Here is a 20,458-nt window from a genome sequence, read left to right as displayed (position 1 = left end):
TCTTAAATGTTAATATACAGGTAGTTACCGTTTGAGAGACTACTTCTGGGAAAGCTATTGCAGAAAGGTGGTGGATTTTTTGGTTTGTTGGTTTTTTTGGTTTTTTTTTTTTTTTTTTTGTTGGTTGGTGGTGGTGTGCCTTCTCCCAAACCATTCTCATTTGCTGCTGTAGTAGGTTGTTGGATCATGCCGTAGGATCTATGGGATGCTACTGTGACCAGAGTGCTACAAGTACCAAACCTCAGCAACTAAACTCAAATGGTCCAGCTCGGCCTGGTGTGCTGTTAACACCTGCAAGGTGTGGGTGACCTGCTGGAGGGAGGTGGAAAGGAGCTCAAGCAGGGCTGGACTTTGGCCTTGTGAATGAGGAAAGTCCCTCGAGAACTGGACTTACTTGTTTGCTGCCGAGAGCAACCACCACCACTGGGAGTGGTAAGAACAGTGAGGATGCTGACAAGGGATGAGTATTGCTGACTTCTCATGACCCACGTGAAAGGGAAGGAGCATGAAGGTCTGAAAGAGGACAGAAACGTAACCAGAGAGGGCAAATTGCTGTGGACAGGGCTAAGGGTCGCACCAAGTTTTACACCTTTGGTTGCAAAATTCTGGAACTGTACTTGAATATTTATTCCTTCCTGAAAGGATCATCTTACTCTCCTGTTAGGAGTATAATTTCATGCATTAAATGGGGATCTGGCCTGAATGCATTATGTGGTTAAATTTGTGGTGGCTTTTTGGTGATACATATATACACACTGGTTTAAGAATTGAACTGAGGCCAGGATGTAACCTCTCCATGCAGACTATGGATGGTAAATTATAATTGTGTTGGTCTGGAAAAGATTAAAATTTGAAGCTGAAAGTGCATGTGTTATCCACTAGATTTGCCTTCATGTGTAAAATTTAAGAACATAATAAATACGACAGATTAAACTGGGTGAAGATAAACATATATTTCCTTTTTCAAATGTTAGATGTTATTAGAGAAGATAAATTATTTTTAAAAAAAGGAATAAAAGCCTTTGATTTTCATCAACGGAAAGAGAATTGGGGGATGGTTCTAATTCCAGCTAGTTTGTTTTTGCTAATTTTGGTAGTTTGTGTCTTCTTCATCCTGTGTGAGGGCAGGAAAAGGCTTGTTGCCTTGGTGCCAGCTTCGAGCTGTCCTTGGCTGTTGGGCAGCACAAGGCTGCTTCTTGCCTGTTTGAAGGACAAGCAAAATGTGGACAGGAGGATTATTGCTGTATGCTGCCTGAATAGGTTGGATGCCCCAGATTCAGACTGTATCCTCACTGCTAAAGCAGATCAGTCTCCTTCTGTTCCCTCATTCTGGGCTCTGCCCGTACGTTGGATTTACGGACATTTTGTGCCACTTCTCATGATTTGAAAAATGCATCTTTTCTATTTGAAGTATGACTAAGTGCTGTCAACTTCATTTTGGGTTGTTAAAGCAGGAAATAGCTTGTTGATTGTCATTCTTTTCTCAAGCTTCTAAACATTGCAAAGTATTTTAAATTGTGATAGTAGGCTTGTTTCATGTTGTGGTAACAGTTGGGTCTTTGCTGTTAGAAGTGTAGCAAAGGAAGCTGAGACTGTTTTTAATTGGGTTAATTTATTGAACAGTGTGGGTGAGCTAAGCACTCTGTGACTTTGAAACACTCCTATGGAGAAGGGAATTCATGGAAGCTTCCTGTGGATACTGATGTAATGCTGGTGCTTGGTACCTTACAAGGCTGGGTTTTCTTGGTTTCTACCCAAGCCTTTTGCATATTGATGGCGAAATCCTGGAGAATGATCAGAGCTTGGTGGTTCCTGGTGCCAGCTGGGACCAGGATTTTTTCTGTGAGCCCAACACTTGATGGGTTAACCAGCAGTTTGAGATGGTCTGTCCCAAAAGATGCAGTTCTTGGTGCTGACTTCACTTGCATCATTTTTCTTTAAAAGAAAGAGAACAGGTAGACTCAGCTAAGAGGAACCCCACAAAGCCTCTGAAACATCCTCAGATACTACTGTGCGGCGTCACTGTGTGGGATGGGGAGCGGGAGGTGCTGTAAAGGTTGGGTGGGGAGTCAGTGAGTGGGGATGTCCAGAGCAGTCCTAAAACCAGAAGATGGTGGTAAATGTACAGTTGAATGCAAGTAGGTTAAAAAAGAGTGCAAGCAATTACACTGCCTGCTTGTGAAGCTCATTTCCTTGAATTCACTTTTCAGTGCTCAGGCTTCTTAAAGACGTTCTGCCTGTTCTGCAGAGCTGGATTTTGGAGTGCGCATGTTTCCAATGTTATTAACAAAACCTGGTGTGAAATTCCTGTTTGAACTCTGTGCGTATCCTCTTTGAGTGGGGTTGAATTAGCGTTCTTGTTTCTGACATTGTTATTGCTGTTTTTCTGCTTCTTCCTGTATGGGCAATTTAAAATAAACAGCTTCATAAATTCCTTAAAGGAATTAGCAACGGAACCTAGCACATTTCTATTGTTTTCTTTGAGAGCAGCTTTTCCTTTCTAAAATCCATCACAGTGAGAAATGTGCACACATTCGTGTGTCTCCAGTGTGATTTAGAGAAATGCAGTAATGCTGTTAGATGGAACGTGTGAGGTTTTTGGAGATATTAAGGTGTGTGGAATGTGGAAAACCTTTTGATTTTGGGTTGGGTTTTATTTCTGTTTGCTTCTAGACTTTATATAATATACAGGAACAGTTCTCTGAAGTTAAAGATTAAGAGTCCAGGCTTCTTCTCCTTCAGGAAATCCCCCAGACTTCCCTCTTTCTCTAGCCCAGTGAATCTTAACTTCTTTGCATTTACTTCAACAAGATGGACTAAGATTAATTTTTGTTGATTTATTTGTTTTGAGTAGTTCTGTTCACTCTCAGACACCTATTGTGTTGATAACTGAAAGTGATGATTTGGTGTTTATCCTTCTGCTTATTTTTTAAGGTTTTTGCCCCTACACAGCAGAGATGTTTTTCTTTTAAGAACTGAAGTTCCTTGTTTTATTTCATTTATTGCTCTCTTTGTTTTGTAAATAGCTGTATTGTGAGTAATAGGCTTTACGTGGTAGTAAAACCAGTTTGATCATAAGCTCAAGGCAGTAACTTGGATGAGGGAGGAGCAGTGGATAGATTAATCAGTAGCTTTCATCAGTTAAGGCAGAGAAGTTTGCCAGCAGGCTTTGGGGACATTGTGGTGAGCAAGCTGGACACTTCTCCGAGTGTGTTTGGGACATGCAGCACCTCAGCCTTGGAGCTGGTGCGGGGACAGCTTCCTGCCTGCACAGGTGTGAGCAGCTGCTGCCGCGCTAGCGCTGAGCCTGGATCCTCTCCAGGTTAACACGTGAACTTTGCTCACTGTGACATTTTTCTTCCTCCCCCTGGATAAAAAACCCTGCAACACTGGGCGTGTTTGAGCAAATATGTCCTTGGAAGTGGTAAGCTTGTTTTATTTTCTGTATGTTCTTAGCATCAAAAGTTGTAAACAGACTTTGTGATTTGGGGTGGTGAATGGGAACAGCATGAATTCAAGTTATGCTTGCAATATGATTTTGAGAGTTTATTTAGTATATGGTGTAAATTCTTGGTCTTAGAATTGTTTGTATAATAAAAATACTTGAGTTTGGTTTAGCTTATGTCCCCTTCTGTAGTATAGGGAGACACTTAGAGATTGCAGACAACTACTGTGCTTGCAGAAAGAATTCTTTTTTAAAAGGATGATTTGTTTCTACGTAATTCTTACTGTTCAACTTCCTGGTCTGTGTGTTTGTGGAAACAAAACACAGCCCAGGCCTCTTTTCTTCCCTTTTCATCATCCCCAGATGAACACTTCAGAGTAGTAGCATAGCTGACCTACCTTCTTTAGTTTGTCTTTGCTGTCTCTGTCCTGTGCTCTCACTTGGAGGGATGCTGTTAAACACAAGTGTGCTGTGAGCCAGTGGGAGAAGTTTTGGCTGAAAGCTCCTTCAAGCATAGCATCTTCCTTAATTCCTTTTCAAAAATAGTAAATTGACCTCACCCAGCACTTTAAAAGGAATCATGGAGTTGAGAGGGATCGCAGACAAGACAGACTCTTCTAGGTTAATTCTAACCTGGGCATGATTAAAAAGTGTAGCAACATTAGTTCAAAAAGCAGATTGATAAATACACTTTTAAGCAATGTATATAGGTTAAGCCATATGTATTTAGTTTGAAGTAAGTAGGATGTATTTAAGGAACAGAATAAAATACTTATTTCCAATATGTTGTCATCTGCTCCTTAAAGTATTCTGTCCAAAATCTCTGCATCCACATGAGGCTTGGAGAAAATAAGATATACAGCAATTTATCAGTCCTGTTGGTCAAATGATGTTTCATTTTATACAGCCTTTTCCTTGGCTTTATTATTGTTTTGAAGGAACTGTCACCGCAGGGGGTTGTGCAAGGAGGTGACACTGAGTGCTCCGAGCAGCACTGCTTCCCAGGCAGAGTAGGCAGCCCTGCTGGTAAGAAGGTGATGTTTGCTTCGAAGCTGGCAGTTCTTGTTTCTCAGAAACAAAGATTACATGCAAGATTGAAAGCCATATTAAGTAATTTCAGTTTCAGTGCTGAGTATATGAGAGAAGCACTGGGCTCTTTGTCTCCCAGCAAGGAGTGAAGCTGAGTGTTCAGGCTGGTGCTTTAACACCTGTTGCCAATACTATGGTGCCTCCCATTGTTCCTGCTGATTTTTCTTCGGGCTTTTTGAGAAAATAGGGCCACTAGAGGAGAGCGTCGTATCAGGGGGTATCTTTTGTAGCCTGAGCTGCACCTGCTAATCCCATCCATTGGCATGTGTCTGGGATTTGGGAGAATGGTGATAATGATTCCTGTGCTTGTGGGGTGAGAGACAAGTCTCTGCTGTCCAGCTGTTTTGGCCTGAATAAACAAGGAAACAGTTTTTTTCTGACTGGAATGGCAAGGTAGATGGCTTGGGTGAGCCTTGCTTATGATGGGGAAATGACTGTTTATAAAAACAATAGTAAAGAAAAATATATCAACTGCAGACAGTGACAGATGTAATCAATACCATGATTTATTCTTATTCCTGTGACTTTTCCAGTTGAGTCTCTGGATTGACTGCTAGGGTTCGTACCCTGTGAGGTCCGTCTGTGATGTGACTGTATCTGGCTTGAAGAGGAAAGTCTGGAGGTGTATTTGAGTTTGCAGTATAGAGCTGCTGTTGCTGATACAGCTGTGCCCACACCGCTATTTGTGGGCACCTGTGTGTCAGGTTGTCTTTTCACTGTCACCATGTCCACACAGCAATTTTGTTGCCTTGTTGGTGTTGGTTGGGAATGCATGAATTATTTCATGTTCTAAGGCAGTATAGGTATCTTGTTTGGAAAGAAAGAGCATGAAAGTGATTTGACTGTTTGAATTATTTTTTTTTAATGGACTGGTAGATCTGAAATGTCACAGATGCTTTCCTCAAAAGTGAACTATTTAACTGCATGAAATTTGTTGAAACGATATGGCCCTTTCCCTGTTCAAGATGAGCACCTGTGCTTTAAGATGTTGAAAAAGTCACCTGTGAAGATTTCACTTTGCATTTGCAATCTGTTGTTTCTGTGTAAGAGGAAAAATCTGTAGCATTGTGAAGTCTTCAATGGCTGAATGTGAACACAGAATGAGGAAAACACTGGTGCTTCTTGTAATACTCACTATCTTAACATATATATATTCCATATTTGAAAATACTGTATTGTCAAGAGCATGAGAGAAATGGAAAGAGCTTCTAAATTTTGACTCAGTGGCAGCACTGGTATGGAACTTCAGGGAATTTAAGGTGCAGTTCTGAAGGACAGCAAGATAAAGTGTGATTAATGACCTGTGTGAGTACTGCTTAATGTGCTAATTATTCCCTCTGATTTGAGTTATTCAAGTTTGTTGATTGTACCTGTGCCTCTTGCTTTTCTAAATTCTGTATCAGCTTGTGATGTAGCTCTGTGGTAACTGCACACTCCTGGATGCTCCTCAAGCTGCTCTGATTGAGTGTAATGGTTTGTGTGAAAGAGGCAGCAGGTTTATACATTTCCTTATTCCTGTAATCACATGAAGCAGTCTGCTCCTTTGTCCTTCCTCATTTAGTTGTTACACTTGATTCGTGTGTGATTTTATACCTTCCTCTCCGAGCACAGCAGCAAGGCAACCATTCCCTTGTTCACACCTTGTTCAAAGCTGGAGGCTCCATCAGAAGGTGTTTGCAACCATCACTGAGTAAACCGCAGAAAGCATTGCTGGCGTCTCGGGCAGCACAGACTGAGTGTACTTGAACCTGACTTTTAAGTTTAGACCTTTCCTGTGTACAGAAGTCTAAAATACAGCTATAAATATGCACTCTGGGATTAGCATATGTAATAAGACCAAAGAGTTCAGTTATTCAGGTGCTGTTTGCTGTAATGTTTGTTACATCCCAGGAGGCTCTGGCTGCACATTCCAGCCCTGTAATTTTAGTCTTTTGCCATATGTCTCATAAATCAATGTGTGTGTACACCCAACATAGTTAATATTAAATCTGTTCTTTTGCTTTTTTATGAGGTGGAATGAAGTAATATAAATGTGAATGTGAAGCTTAAACCTGCACAGCGGTGGCTCATCTCTGGCCTGTCAACTCTTAACATTTGCACCACTTGTGAATTTTTTTTTTTTTTTTGGGTGGCTCATCATTTTGGAGGGGGAAGTTAGCTCTTCTCTACTGTACTGTTTTTATCATTAAGTTTAGTTTCGAATTTATGTGTTCCTTGAACTCTGGCTTTATCCAATATTATGAGCTGATCTGAAAGGTTATTGTGTTAAATATTTTCTAGGTGTAACAAGCTTTTTGGATGCTTTTCACTTCGTAAAAGTGTATTTTGATGTATGTATGTGATTCATTAGCTTTAGACTTGATGTAATAAGCTTTTGAATTCTTACAAACCGATGGTGATGAGTCTGTTACAAAGCTGCTTTCAAAACAGGAGCAGAAAGCAAGATGCATTTTCAGTTAAAAAGGTTGGTTAATGTACGAATCTTTGGTAATACTTAATTTTTAAACCTTTTCTAATCTCTGAGACTCCAGATTTATATTTTTAGCTCTTATTTGACAATCTCTTAAGTATTTAATTTTGTGTCTTAGGCAAGACTTGTGAAGGGATGTGCATGTGTCAGTGTTTTAACTTGTGGCCATGAGTGAAGCGCTGGAGGTTTTACGGGGAATGGAAAGAGATGGGTGCCTTGGGAAAAGGATGTAGGGAAGAAGAAAGCTGAGTACAACAGAGTGGATGTAGGAAGACAGGATGATGGTGAAGAGGAGCAAGGGATGTTCTGAGTTAAACATCAAAGCGAACCTGTAGTGGTTACTGGATCCCACATTTCTCTGGACCAGCAGTAGAGGCACTTAACTTGGAGAAGGGAAAGAAATGTCTTCCTGCCTTCCTGCGTGGGAAGCACACGTGTGCTGTGGGAGCTGGAGCTCTATCTTGCCCTCTGCCACATGTGATTCCTGCTTTCATTGATCTTAAGCACTATTATGTTGCTGGTGGTTGACAGGACATTAACTGTTATTCTATAAAACAATTAGAAGAAATATAATTAAATTTTCATATATATGTGTTAGCAAATATAATAGAGAAGAAATGCAATCAGCATTTTAAAATGGTTTTATCTGGCTGTGAATGTGGCAACACCATAAAACATTCTTAAGGTATTATTTTCAGAAGTATTTTAAAATGAACTTTTTTCTTAATTAAATAGGTGGGAAACATTGATGTAAAGATCTGTGCTACCTCTAGTTACTCCTGTTAATTTAGGATTGCTTGCTCTGCTGTTGGTAGACCTGGTGAGCTGACTGCTGAGCTTTCCTGCATCTGGGTTTTCGTGTTTTGTTTAAGGTCTCTTGTATTTTGCCAGTATTGACAAGACTTCATGTCAGAATCTGTTTTGAGACTTGCTTGGCACAAAGTTTATATGTATCCAATCCTCCATGACAAAATTGAATTATTTATATATCTAAAAACTATGTGCATGTATAATAGTATTTTTATGATCTGTATCAAAATCTGAAACTTCAAGCCTGCTTCTACATAACCTCTAGAGTGTTCCTTATGTAGGAAAGTTCAGCTCTTTGTCTGTTCTTGACCTTCAAGTATTACAGTTTTTCAGTGACTCAGGTTTTAGTCTGTAAATCTGCAGCAATTCAGTAAATTTTTTATGCTTCCTGGAGATCCCACTTACTCCACATGTTGCGTATTGTGAGAAAGAAGTGGTACCTTGCCTGCCTGATTGATGATTGTTTTCCTCCTACACAAGGAGACAGTATGATTAAAAGATCTATATTTAGCATAGACTATAACACATGTAAAAATGTTGGTAACTTGTTAAACTGTGTTATGTGATGTGGGTGTGGTTTAATAAAAGGCAACAAGTCAGATTATGAAGAGGCAAAGGCAGGGAGTGATGCTGCCTCGCTATTCATTCAGCCTGATTGTGGGTCAGCACTTAAACCCAGTGATTCATGGTTAAACATTCCCTACTTCAACCATAAATTAAGCCCCAAAAAAATCAACCCAGGAGGAAGATGTCTTGTAAAACAAAGGTTATCAAGCTTGTCCATTCTTTGGATGGTAACTGCTTTCATCTGTAAGGTGATTTGTTTCTATTTTCAAGAATAATGTTAATCCTCTGGAGAGTCAGGGGCAGCCTCTGACCTCTCCCAGCCAAGCTCTTTTTTTGGGAGGTGGAACCTGCTCTGATCTCCTGAATGCTCCAAGAAAGGAGCTCAGGAGCTTCTCAGCTATTTTGGTTCACAGATTTTCTTCATGTTACCCTTTAGTTTATGTAAAACAGTGAGACAGATAGGAATAGCTGTTCAATAGGAACACCTACATTGAGGATGAGAAGTCATGTTTTCTAGTCAAGGAAGAGACACTGGCAAAATGAAAGGATATGGGATATCTAAGATTTAAGTGACTGGAGGTGTTAAGGCTGCCATGTGCCTGCCTGTCTGTTGATGTAACTAAAACTGAAAATGTGGTGCTTAAATAAGTAGTTATGTGAAGATTTTTGTGCTCCAGGAACTGATGTTTCATTGCTCTTGAACAGGTTACGGATGACAGTCTCTTTTCTGTAGGCAGCTGTACAGATTTTTGTATGTGTATACAGTTACATTTCTATGTGGTTTTTTTCAGGAATGGGATTTTGCAGACTGTGAACTTGTATAAATAAAACTATTGCCTGGAGATTTATCACAAGCTTTCAATTCCTCCCTCTCCCCTAAAATAACAGGTTCAATTCTGAGTTACTTATTTTCTACCCAGTAAAATATGAGTCATGGACTTGATTTGCCAGTCCATGGATTCTTTTTTGCTGTTCTGATGGGGAAGAAAAGAGACAAGATAATTGTATGTGTAGGCTCAGAAATTTATCTTTGTGTATTCTTTATCTCAGCCTCTTTAGAGATTGAGACCATTATCTGCTGCTTGAGTTCTTGCTTTAAAATGTACTCAGCCACTGAGTAGTAATGCACATCATTTTTGCACAAACTGATGTTACAGTGGAATTAATATAAGAAGTCTAAAGATTATTGTTCTCTGTATAATGGCATATATAGGAGGAGATGGCAGCTGAAGCCTTAATATTTATGCTTGAAGAATCTAGCTAAGGATTTAAATTTGCTGGATAATGAACTTCTCTGTGCCCTATAATTCAGGAAAAGACATTGTATTTTTAACTCCAGGCCTTTCAGATGCTCTGACCTGGTTTCTGTATCTCCACTGCCTGGCTGATTTGAGTGCTCTTGGCTTCTGGCGAGGGAAGTGGGGAGGATCCAGCTGTCCCCGCTGGAGCCATGGGTGGGCAAGTGGCTGATGGAGGGGAGGCTGCTGCCTGCTCGCCTCAGAAGTAGGTCAGGACCGCCCACTTACTTTAACAGCATCATGAGGCTGTGCATGCATTTACATGTGTTGCATTTTTGTCTGCCTATAAAGAATAGTTCTTGCATCACATATTGCTGCACCTAAACGATTTTGAGATTTTTATTTGTAAATATGCACATTTCCCTGAGGGATTGTTAAACTGTGGCAGGTGCAATTAAAGCAAAAACCATCTTTGTTTTTTTTTTTTTTTTGCTAGCGAGTTAAATTTATATACTTGTATTTTGCCTATCAGGCTGTAGTGACTTTGTAAGTGTTGCGAAATACACATTTAGTGGAGATTATGAAAACTTCAAACCATTATGACTACTGCTGTAGTTCACAACAGAACAAGTGGGTGGTTGCTTCCCAGTGGAGTTTGTTTTACGCCAAGAGACAGTCTGTATTGACCTTGTACTGCCAAGTCATAAATGCATAAAATCTGTGCTGCTCATGGAAACACTGACAAGCCTTGAACTGCAATGGACAGGCAGAATAAAAATATTAAAATTTCCAGCTGCAGTTAATGTCAGATTCTCATTTTGGTTTTGCTGGCTGGCAGCTGGCAGTGGCCTCATCTCGGAACAAGATGAAGTGTCCAGAAGCTTTTTGTTGGTATTGTCGCAACACAGACTCTCTCTCATAATTTGGATATATGAGGCTGACCTAAAACCCACCAGAAACAAAAAAGGAAAACTGCCTTGTGAAGCCCATGGGCAGGAGTCTTGGGCATGTTCAGGCTGGGTGTATGGTACCTCAGAAGTGAGAAGTGAGGCCTGTGGACAGTGTCATTTTCCAACCACTGAAGTGCAAGCAAGCTGTTCGGAAGAGATGTAAGAATTGCAAACTCTTATTAACGTTATTAATGGGGCATGAATTAATGTTTGTGTCAGTAAGTGTCAGTTTTGAGATATCCAAATTGTCTTTGTGTAGAAATTAAGTCCTTCGTGAAAGGAGTCATAACGATGATGCCCAGGAAGAAGGTGCTGGCAGGGGTGATGGGTATGTTTGTCAGAGGATCCTGATGTGTGCTTTTGAAAATGAATTTTTGAGCACTTCCTTGCTGTTAGAAGATTGATGTGAACTACAGGGTTGTGGTGTAGTGGACCCACATGCAGGTGTGGAGACCAGGATTCCTGAATTTGTTTTGGTCTGGTTTAATTTTAATGTGGTTTTTAATGCTCCAAGGAAGAATAATTAACGTTGCAGTTCTTCTTCAACAAGGAGAACAAAAAAATAGTGCTTGCTTTACAAGAATGTTACAAAGGGTTAAATACAGAATTCTTTACAAGAATGTTAGAGAGTTAAATACGGAAAAAGCAGTTACTGGCCCATCCAGGCATTGCTTACTGACCCCTTCTGTAGTTTTTTGTCAAAAGTAGATTTATCCCTGGCTGCTGTGGCAGAACTCTCTTGTGTGGTTGCTTTTTCTCTCCTTGTTGCAAAGCAGCTCCATGTGATGCTCCAGTGCTGCTTTCTGACACACAGAGTAAAACACCACTGTCGACTCTGATTCAAACCTGGCTGGTACCAGTCCCTTACCCATGTCTGCTGGTTGTAAGTCTGACGGATTTGCAGTCTCTCTGCTCCTGTTCTTATCACAGTCACCTTGAACTTCTCTTTGCATCCTTTTTCCTTTTGTGTGTCTTGGATTAGGATGGTTTCTCTTAACTGTGTATCGAAGTGTACACAGCTTTGCTATCCTGGCTGTGGTAGGAAGGTACAGAGAGTACCTTCTTGGTGCTACCAGACTTTGTGTCTGATTGTTCTTTCTCGTATCTGCTGATGAAATTCTTCATCAGTAAATCTTCACCCTTTGAATCTGGCTGCAAGATTTTCTGCATGTAATGACTGCACACAGAATTATTTTAGAATCTGTTTTTTTAATGTAATTCCATTATAGTTTCTGCTAAAATTCGCTACTGTCTTGTGTTAGACCTCTGAGTGTTTTCTACCTGTCACCACTTCAGGTAGAGAGACTCAAGCCTGGCAAGAAAGTTACTCAAGCATTCCTCCTTTTGGTTTTGGGTCTTTGGTCTTTTGTAGTAGGCACTGCTTTTGTCTGAAATTTTGTCTGAATTTTCTATTATTTATAACCCATCCATTATTTTGCTGCCTTTGATGCTACTGCTGGACTTAAAAGCATATTGTCTGTTTGAAATTATTGATTAAGGTGATGCTTATCTCACACCATTTTATAGCATTTGGAAGAGGTGTGTGTGTTGGTTTTTGCTCTTCTTTCTTCTAATAAATTTAAAAAAAAAAGTCATGTTTTTGACCAAACTGCCTGTATGGGGCTTCCCCATTTCTTTTTTGCATCTCAGTGCTTTTTACAAAGCTATGGAAGCAGCCGCTTCTGAAGTCTTGTGCAAAGTGAAGATCTGGGGAAGGAGCCTGGAGCTGATTCCTCACTGGAAAGTGTTACAGTTGAAGAACCTGAGGAGGTACTAGTTCCTGGAGCAGCTTGGAGTCTTTTGGAGGCTGTATAAATTGCATAAGGGGGGGGGGGGGGGGGGGGGAAATCCAGGGGCAGGCAGAAGCACCCTTGGGAAGTTTTCAAGAACAAGTATGTTTTTAGAATGAGCAGAATGGCCTTGTCAGCAAGGCAGCTAGAAGGGTGTTTTGGAGGTGGCAAACTTGTCAGCTGTAGCCAAATTTAATTGCTTATGGTTTTATCAGACTTGTAAGTAACTGGCCAAAAACCAGCTATAGGCCTGACAATGTCAAAATCTTTGAAATGTGAAATGTCTACTCAAATGGGGAGGTAGACAGGATGCTGTGCTATTCAGGAGCGGTTTTGTTTGTTTTGGGGGTTTTTGGATTTGGAAGATGGGATGGATCTCAGCAGAGCTAAGATCTCCAGGGCAGAAGTCACTGTGGAGGAAGGAGAGTAACAGCAGGAACTACTCGGCTGTTTTCTAAAAAGCCTTTTTTATGTAATTTAGATGAGTGGGAGGAAGAATCCTGCTGTCTGTAGTCTTGCTCTGTTCTTTTCAGAAATAGGAGGATGCTTTGGTCTGTTTAACTTGAAGTACGTTTGAAAACACCAGTAGGTTTCCAGACCTGCTGAGTTTTCCAGCTGGACAGCTGCAGTAAGAAAGCTGGGCTTTAATGGTCCAAAAGACAGCAGACAGGTCCTGGGGAATATGTTTCTCATATTTTTGGCATTTTATCAAGGTATGGGCTTTGTTGTCTTGAAGCTCATGTTCAAGAGTTCACATGACATGAGAAAGTGTGTATATATGCCTTGCCAATTCTGTTTTAAAATATTAAATATTTTATTGCAGCTACAGCTGCAATAATTAATAGAGTTGTTAACCAGTGGCTACTGGCGGTGGATGCAAGAATTGTTCACAAGAAGTGGGTCACAAAAAGCTGCAAGTATTTATGGGTGTTTGCGTTCCCAAGGATGCTGTGGAGGCAGACAGGACCATGGGTGCAGAAAAGAATTCGATAGCTCCAGCTGCAGGCATAGGAGAGAGAGAGGAGGTGATCCATCTCCCTGATGAAATCCTTACGGGTGCTCTGAGAACGTGGGAGGATCTGAGTTGCAGGAGCTCTAAAGAGCATCTGGGGTTTCAGCTGCTGGGAGCTGTGTTCTGCACTGGATGGGCCATTGATCCGACTTAATGGATTTCTTCTTGTGCAAAGTGATGATTTCCCTTTCAGAATACCTTTTCTCCAGTGGGATCTCATTTAATGAGCTGATGCAGTAGAGTGACTGTTGCTACTTGGCCTTTTTCTCAAGAAAGGTTTTTTTGCTTTCTTGTTTATAGGCTTCTCAGTCTTGTTCAGCACATTCAATTCCAATGCTAACATTCTAATTTAGAAAGATTTGAAAGTGGGAGACATTAACCAGAAAAATTGTATCTCTGTTATTTTCCTCTTGGATCTTTCCCCTCACTTGCTCCTGCTTGGTTTCTTGGAGCTTACTTTCTTTTCTACTCGCATCTTTCAGCAGTGCAATTGCATCTCATCTGTGAACACCTTGGAGCTTTCTGGGGCAGAGATAATCGCCTAATACAGTTTTATATACTAAAATACTTTAGTACCCTACCCTGTGGTCTATCACTGAAGTAATATTTATATTTTTAAAAATATTTCAAGTATGAGCTGTTACATGAGAGTTGTAATATTAAACTTTTGGGCTCAAAGCTCCTATTCTTAGAGTTGGAGTAGGTGGCTAAAATGCTGCTTCTGTTTCTGGTTTTTCTCAGCACACTACCAGTTTACTAGCACAATTGCATGGAAAGGTCAAGTTTATGACAGCTTTTGGTATGTTTAGTTGTAGGATGAAGGCCATGATTTTTGGGTATGTCTTTATACCCCAAATGGTAAGTACCTGAAATCTGTTAGTCTGTGGAGCATCTCTCTAAAACCACTGACCTCTTGGGTGATTTAAGTGGCCTCTGAGTCTTTTAAATCTCTTGTTTCAGGAAGTTAAGAAGGATGTAGAGCCCAAGGATGATGCTGTGCCACTCAGGAGGGAGAAATCTGGCAATGTAGCCAGCCTTGTGCAGCGTATGAGCAGCTATGGGCTTCCAGCAGGAGGATTTCAGCCTCATCCCCCATCCAAAGGCTTCAAGAAGAGTATGTGGTCTTTCCAATTCCTTCAATTGTGCATGCTGCTGACGTGCATTTTTAAAATAAACATGAATTACTTAATGCATGACTTAGTTTTAAGGTTACACAGAAAACTAGAAACATAGGAGGAAACACTGTGATTCAAAGACAAATTTTGCTCCTGTATGTATGGGCCAAAAACTTATATGTAGCTTTTAACAGTAATAGGGATGAATTTCCCTGTGGACAGGATTTAGACTCCTTCCAGATGTCAGAGAGCTCTGAAACTTCATGTGAGCTCTGTTTGTATTACCAGGTACCTGAATGAGAGGCCTGTTCATGATAATTAAAAATTTTCCTGTGGTCATTTTGAAAGAAATGTTGAAATATGAAAACATCAAGTTTTGCCACAAATTCAAGGCTTTGTCAAGGAAACACGGTGTAGTTCAGATTCTTCCTGATAGGCTTGCTTCTAGTGTGAAATAAGATGGAGTTTGTGGTGTTAGGATAACGTAGTAGTTTTCCTTTTGTTGTAACAGCAGCCCTCAGGATGGCCAGGAGTGTAGCACCAGTGCTTCTGTATCTGTGATTTCTATTTATAATGCCAGTTTTTATAACAAGGTGACTAAAACTTAGAGCAGAAAACTTGCCATTTGCTGCATCCAGTAAACGGGCTTGTGATTTTGAATTGGACATACCAATCTCTTGTAAGAGATTGCTTTAAATTACTGTGGCTTCCACTGTCTTACAAGGTTTTGAAGGCATTTATGATTTAAGCTTTCTTTTTTAAAAAAGAATTCAGAACTTACTGGTTCTGGCATGTTTATGCTTTGAGGTTTTGCCTATAAAAAAAGATCCACTAGTTGTCTTTTAAAACCCTGAAATGGGACCACCACCTTAGCAAATTTGTTGGGACTTTGTTCCAGGAAAGTAAGTAAAAATCACTTTTTAGTGACTCTGATCTGTGTGTGCATGTTGGCAACAGCACATAGGTGCCTGTTAGATGTTTACACAGCAGGCTTTGGAAAAATCCAACCTGAAAGATTAATGCTGTTCCTAGATAAATGCAGCCAGGATCTGAAAGGGAATCAATGTCATCCTTATGGGTCCTTCCAACTGGAGATATTGTAGGATTCTGTGAACATGATCTGATACCAGTTCAGCTGTCAGCTGTTCATTCTGGTCACCCTAACCCTGGAATGTTCCTGTATTTTCCATGTCACATCCTCATGCTGGTGTCTGTGGCCAGGGTAGAAGGTACAGCTTGGTCTCAAATTCTGCAGGGCTCTGGCTGCTCTCATCCTCTTGGAGAAAATGGTGTTCAAGCACTTTCCTTTAGGCACACAGCTGTTTACCTGGTGCAGTGACAGTTTCTGCATTTCCATTTTACAAGCTGTTCTCTTTTTCCTGGAAGACTGTTTAAACAGCTCCTGCAGATCCTGTTTGCTCTGTGCCTGGGCAATCACTTGCTTTCCAGAGCTTAGTTGTCTTTGGTTTCTGGCTTTTCACTTGCTAAAATGAGGTTTACAATGTTAAAAACAGAGTTAAGTTTTGTTAATAGCAAGTTTCCATGTGCAGTGGGGCAGGTTGTCTGTGCCTGCTCAGTCCCTTGTGTTGTTACCACATGCAGCTCTCCCTGAATTCAGGTGTTTTTGTGTCAGGTGGGTAGTAAGCTGCAGGCAGAATTCCTATCAGTTAGATGTCTGCCTTTGTTCAGCAGAAGGAAAATACAGAAGGTGTGCTAAGTGATGGCAACAAAGAGCTAAATTTGGTTTACCCTATACAAAACAAACAAAACCTGAAGCCAGACAAGTTGTTTTATAAAGGGACAGAACTACCTGCAGGCTGCCAGCCCAGCAGTCCTGCAGCAGCACGTGAAGCTGGGGTGCTGTTCTCTGAGAGGATTGGTTCCCTTCCCAGGTTATTCTAGGGGTTTTCAAAAGTGGAAGGCAGTACTTCCTAAACTGTGTGTCACTGGAAACAGACCTCAGAGGAGAGGGAGAGTTCTGGATGTGAAATGCATCTGTGGGTTTCCCCCCTCCTCCCATTTAGATACAATTATGCTATGAAAAAGAGCACTGAGATCAGATTTATACCAAATGGCAGTGACTTTTTAAATTTGCCTTTTTTTGGTATCAGTTAATCTTCTACAACGCAGAAGCATTGAAAGCACTGCAGGAGGCAGTAAAAGCCATTGAACCATTTATTGCAATTACTCTTAACTGAACAATCCCTCTGGGCTCATGCATGAGTTCCAGTGGATGTAAAAGCAAGGGTGCATTATGTGGGCAATTATGTGTTATTAGAAATAACCCATAAAGCTTCATATTTCTGGTTTATTTGTTTCTTGCATAGCTCATATACCAGCATGTAGAAAATTCTGGATTTGGTGAGCCCTCTCTCAGAAATTTTAGATGCTGAGTATTACTCAGATGCCTGGCCTGTTTTGTACTGAGGATGCTGGGTGTGGTCTTCTAAACGCCTGGCTTTGGACTTTGAACAGTGCTATAAAAAGACAAGGATCAAACTTGGAGGCCATATCTGTGTTTTGAAATGTTTTTACACAGCTAATCATAATTGCTGAAGCTTGAATGTGGACGGAGTACAAAGTATAAGAGAGAGCATGGAAATTACACAGCTCCTATAAGCTTAGGCTTTACCACTTCAAGCTTTTGATTGATATTCTCATTTTCAGCTGTGGCAGATCGCTTTGGAGGAGGATAGGAGCATGCATGGGTCATAGCTCAAGATGATAATTGTCTGCAAAAACATGCTGGCTGCTCTGTTGTGGAAAAGGTCTGAAGGCATGGCCTCTTGTTTGAAGGAGAAGTACATAAACTGTCTGGGTTCAGCAGCAGCAGCACTCCAGGATATGTGCAGAGTAATTAGGCAGTGTGGGTTCACACTGCTGTGGCTGCAGGGCTTGGGTTGTCAGAAGCCACTTCAATGCTCTCCCCTCTCAGGATGTCATTTTGCCTTTTTAATGCCTGCAAAGCTTTAATGATACGGGGCAAACAGCTAAAGACCGCACTTGATTTTAATCTTGCCTTTGTCAAAGACAGCTAATTGACACTTAGTTTGATTTAGTAGATGCTATACTGGCACTGAGAAGAGGGAGGGTTTTTTACTCACAGATAAAAATGAGTTTAGATTTTGAAATGAGCCCTGCAAATGTTGGCATTACCTCAGAGCTGTGGTTAGCAAGGTCTTTGTTAGAGGCCAAAATGTCTATCAGCTCTCAAATGTTGTGCACAACAAAAGGTGTTCCTGCTTTCAGGATTGTTTAAAGACTGGAGACTCAAACTTGCACATTTTCTTCCAAGCAGGTGCTAACTGACAGTGATTGTCATTCCTGCAGATTTTGGTCAGGAAATAGCTTGAGAAATCACTGTAGCAGGGATTTACCTGAATTGCTTGTGTCAACATGCTTTTTATAGCAGGTTGGTAATCAGTGGTGCAGTTTTGGTTTGTTTGGGATTGATAGTTGAAGCTATGGCTCACTTACCCTAAGGTGACCCAATCAAACTGTAAAAGCAGCATCAAAAACTATATAGCTTTTTGGGATGGTTTCTGGCTCTTCAGGAGCTGAGTGTAGGAAAGACAAGCCCTTTATGAGTGTTCTTACTTCTGCCATTTCCTTTGAATCAGGGTCCAAGAAGCGGCAGTGCAAAGTGCTCTTCGAGTACATCCCGCAGAATGAGGATGAGCTGGAGCTCAAGCTGGGGGATGTGATTGACATCATTGACGAGGTAAGCTGTTCTACAGAGCTGGCCGTCCATGTGCTGAGAGTCAAACCACTTTTTTGGGGATTGCTTGTATTACAAGCATGTCAGGAAAATAGCATGGGAAGCAGTGTTTTTGCTGCTAAGGTTAATAATTTAGGAGTTCTTTCTCTCAGGATCTAATACTAATCAATGCTAGATGTTTAGAAGAAGTATTTGATCATCACAGCAATAAATTGTGGTCTGTTACACAGATTGATTTTTTTGAAAGAGTTTTACAGTTCTTTGGCCCTGTGTGTGTGATCCTTGGCTTTAGAATGTATATGCTAAAACTGTTCGACCACTTCTTTTGGCTGACATACTCCAGATTGGTATAGGTCAAAAATGTTATTTGACTTGACTTGCCAGCTCATATAAACTCACTGAGTTGGAGTAGTGGTTTCTTGTCTTTTCTTACCCATGTGCTTCCTTGGTATCTGTTCCATTCAATAGCAGTGGTGGGAGGCTTGTATGTGTGGGAAGAGTGTCTCTTCCAAATGGGAAATCTGTCAGGGAAGCTGTGGAAAAGATCAGAGCAATTGTGGAAGGAACGTTTTCAGAACTGGTTGGAAAACTTCTGCACAGCAGGCTCTGACCTTCTCTGGTGCCATCTCTTCCTACTGTTTCCCTGAGGCTTTGAGAAAGGAGGATGAAGCTTTCTTTGTAGCCATGTGTTACTGGTGGTGCTTTTTAAGTAGCTTTATGAGACTCTGTTTTTCATGCACATCACCCCTTTTGGAAGAGAGTGCTAACTTCACAGTGCCAGGAAGGACTCTTCCATTCTAGCAAGGAAGAAACGACGCCTTTAGATGCATTTGCACTAATACTTCCAGAATTTAATATCTGTGTGTAAACAGAGTGAGTGACTTGCAAAACCTGCTCACTAAACTCACAGTTTCATAAGTATCTTTGTGTGTGGGTGTTTGTAAAGGAGTGTTCCTGGGTAACCTCAGCAGTTTAATTTGTGGATGGTGCCTGTACTGGCAGTTGTGACTGGATGGTCCAGGGTAAGCACTCATATGAGAGAGCACGTGCAGTGAACTAATGTGGAAGCTGCTGTTTTGGTTGCACATGTCAGCATCTGGAATTATTTTCAGAGCGGTGTGCAGTGTCATTTATCAGAGATGACCAAGCAGCCAAACAGAATAAAAAGATCAGAGCATTTACTCATCTGGTTTCTTAAGGAAGTGTAGATTATATTTTATTATTTTAATTTTTTTGTTAGTTCCCATTCTTATTCCTTTCTTAATGATTTGAAAATATGTTTTTGTAGTACCCAGTCTTTGCTTCTTTGAAAAACTGCTAACAAATGTTTAGGGAAATTCTACCTGGTAGAAAAATATTCCAGCTTCCTATGATCACAGAGCTGTTTGCACACTGTTTTCATGGTGATGTAGAATAGATCTGACAGGTGTAGACTATGTCTGTCTGCTTCATGAAACTGTACTGATGGGACCAGAAATGTAAAGAATGGTAGAAAATACTGTCTACTGGTTGTGCAGTATGCTGGGATAACTTGTCTTAGGTAACTTGTCTTCACTACTGTGAGATAATTCACTTCCATTTATGTATAAAAGGTGCTGTTGATATACATGCAGATCACTTGTAACTGTTAGTTCCAGGAAAGATCATTTGGTCACCTCTTTCTAGGGGGAAAATAAGGTAAAATTGGATCAGTTCTATCAGTTACTTAAGAATAATTCAGTATTTAGCCCTCGAGTGATTTTCATAAATTGAGTAGTTGCAACGGAGACCACTGATCAGGAAATCAAAGGTGGAGGCAAATGGGTTCAGAAATTAAATAGCTGATAATGAAGAGAGCAGAAGTAACTTTTAGGGAAGAAAATTTTGCTGTGTGCTGGCTGAATCCACATGGCTTTTTGTTTATAGAACAATCACGTGGGTTTTACACATGAAGAACATGCACAGAGTGCACGTGATGACTGTGTCATGCTGTAAAACCTTTGTTTCTCCTTTATATCTTCCCCCCACTCCTGTCAGAAGCAGCACTAAATAGTAGATTTATTTTTGTAGTACTATATTTTTAGTATTTACATACTGTTTTTTCAAGCAAAGTAAAATTTCATAGAACATCATTAGGGAAGTTTTTAGTAAAAAAAAAAAAAACAAACCAGATTGGCAAAGCTGGTTATTTCAACCTTCTTCCCCATTTTTGTTTAGAAATCTGAGTTTTTTGTAGAAATAAGTTGACACTCACACTGCAAAAAAAAGTTCTGGT

General features: G+C 40.5%; 1 protein-coding gene across 2 annotated transcripts in view; it reads left to right on the top strand.

The window, feature by feature from the left end:
* LOC104685484 (CD2 associated protein) overlaps positions 1 to 20,458 on the top strand; it is a 78,340-nt gene that overhangs the window by 24,300 nt on the left and 33,582 nt on the right. Inside the window, exons 1-3 of one of the 2 annotated variants that reach the window (XM_019282200.3) lie at positions 3,195 to 3,424; positions 14,332 to 14,485; positions 18,107 to 18,207. In XM_019282200.3, the coding sequence (XP_019137745.1) occupies positions 3,410 to 3,424; positions 14,332 to 14,485; positions 18,107 to 18,207 (270 nt within the window). In that variant the 5' untranslated portion in view covers positions 3,195 to 3,409. Of the gene's footprint in view, positions 1 to 3,194; positions 3,425 to 14,331; positions 14,486 to 18,106; positions 18,208 to 20,458 lie in introns of those variants that run through there. The other variant, XM_039568855.1, reaches the window with a different exon arrangement.

Source organism: Corvus cornix, chromosome 3, assembly GCF_000738735.6.
Source record: "Corvus cornix cornix isolate S_Up_H32 chromosome 3, ASM73873v5, whole genome shotgun sequence".
Classification (NCBI taxonomy): Eukaryota; Metazoa; Chordata; class Aves; order Passeriformes; family Corvidae; genus Corvus; species Corvus cornix.
Note: the sequence above shows the minus strand (reverse complement) of the source record. Positions and strands in the feature narration are given on the sequence as shown.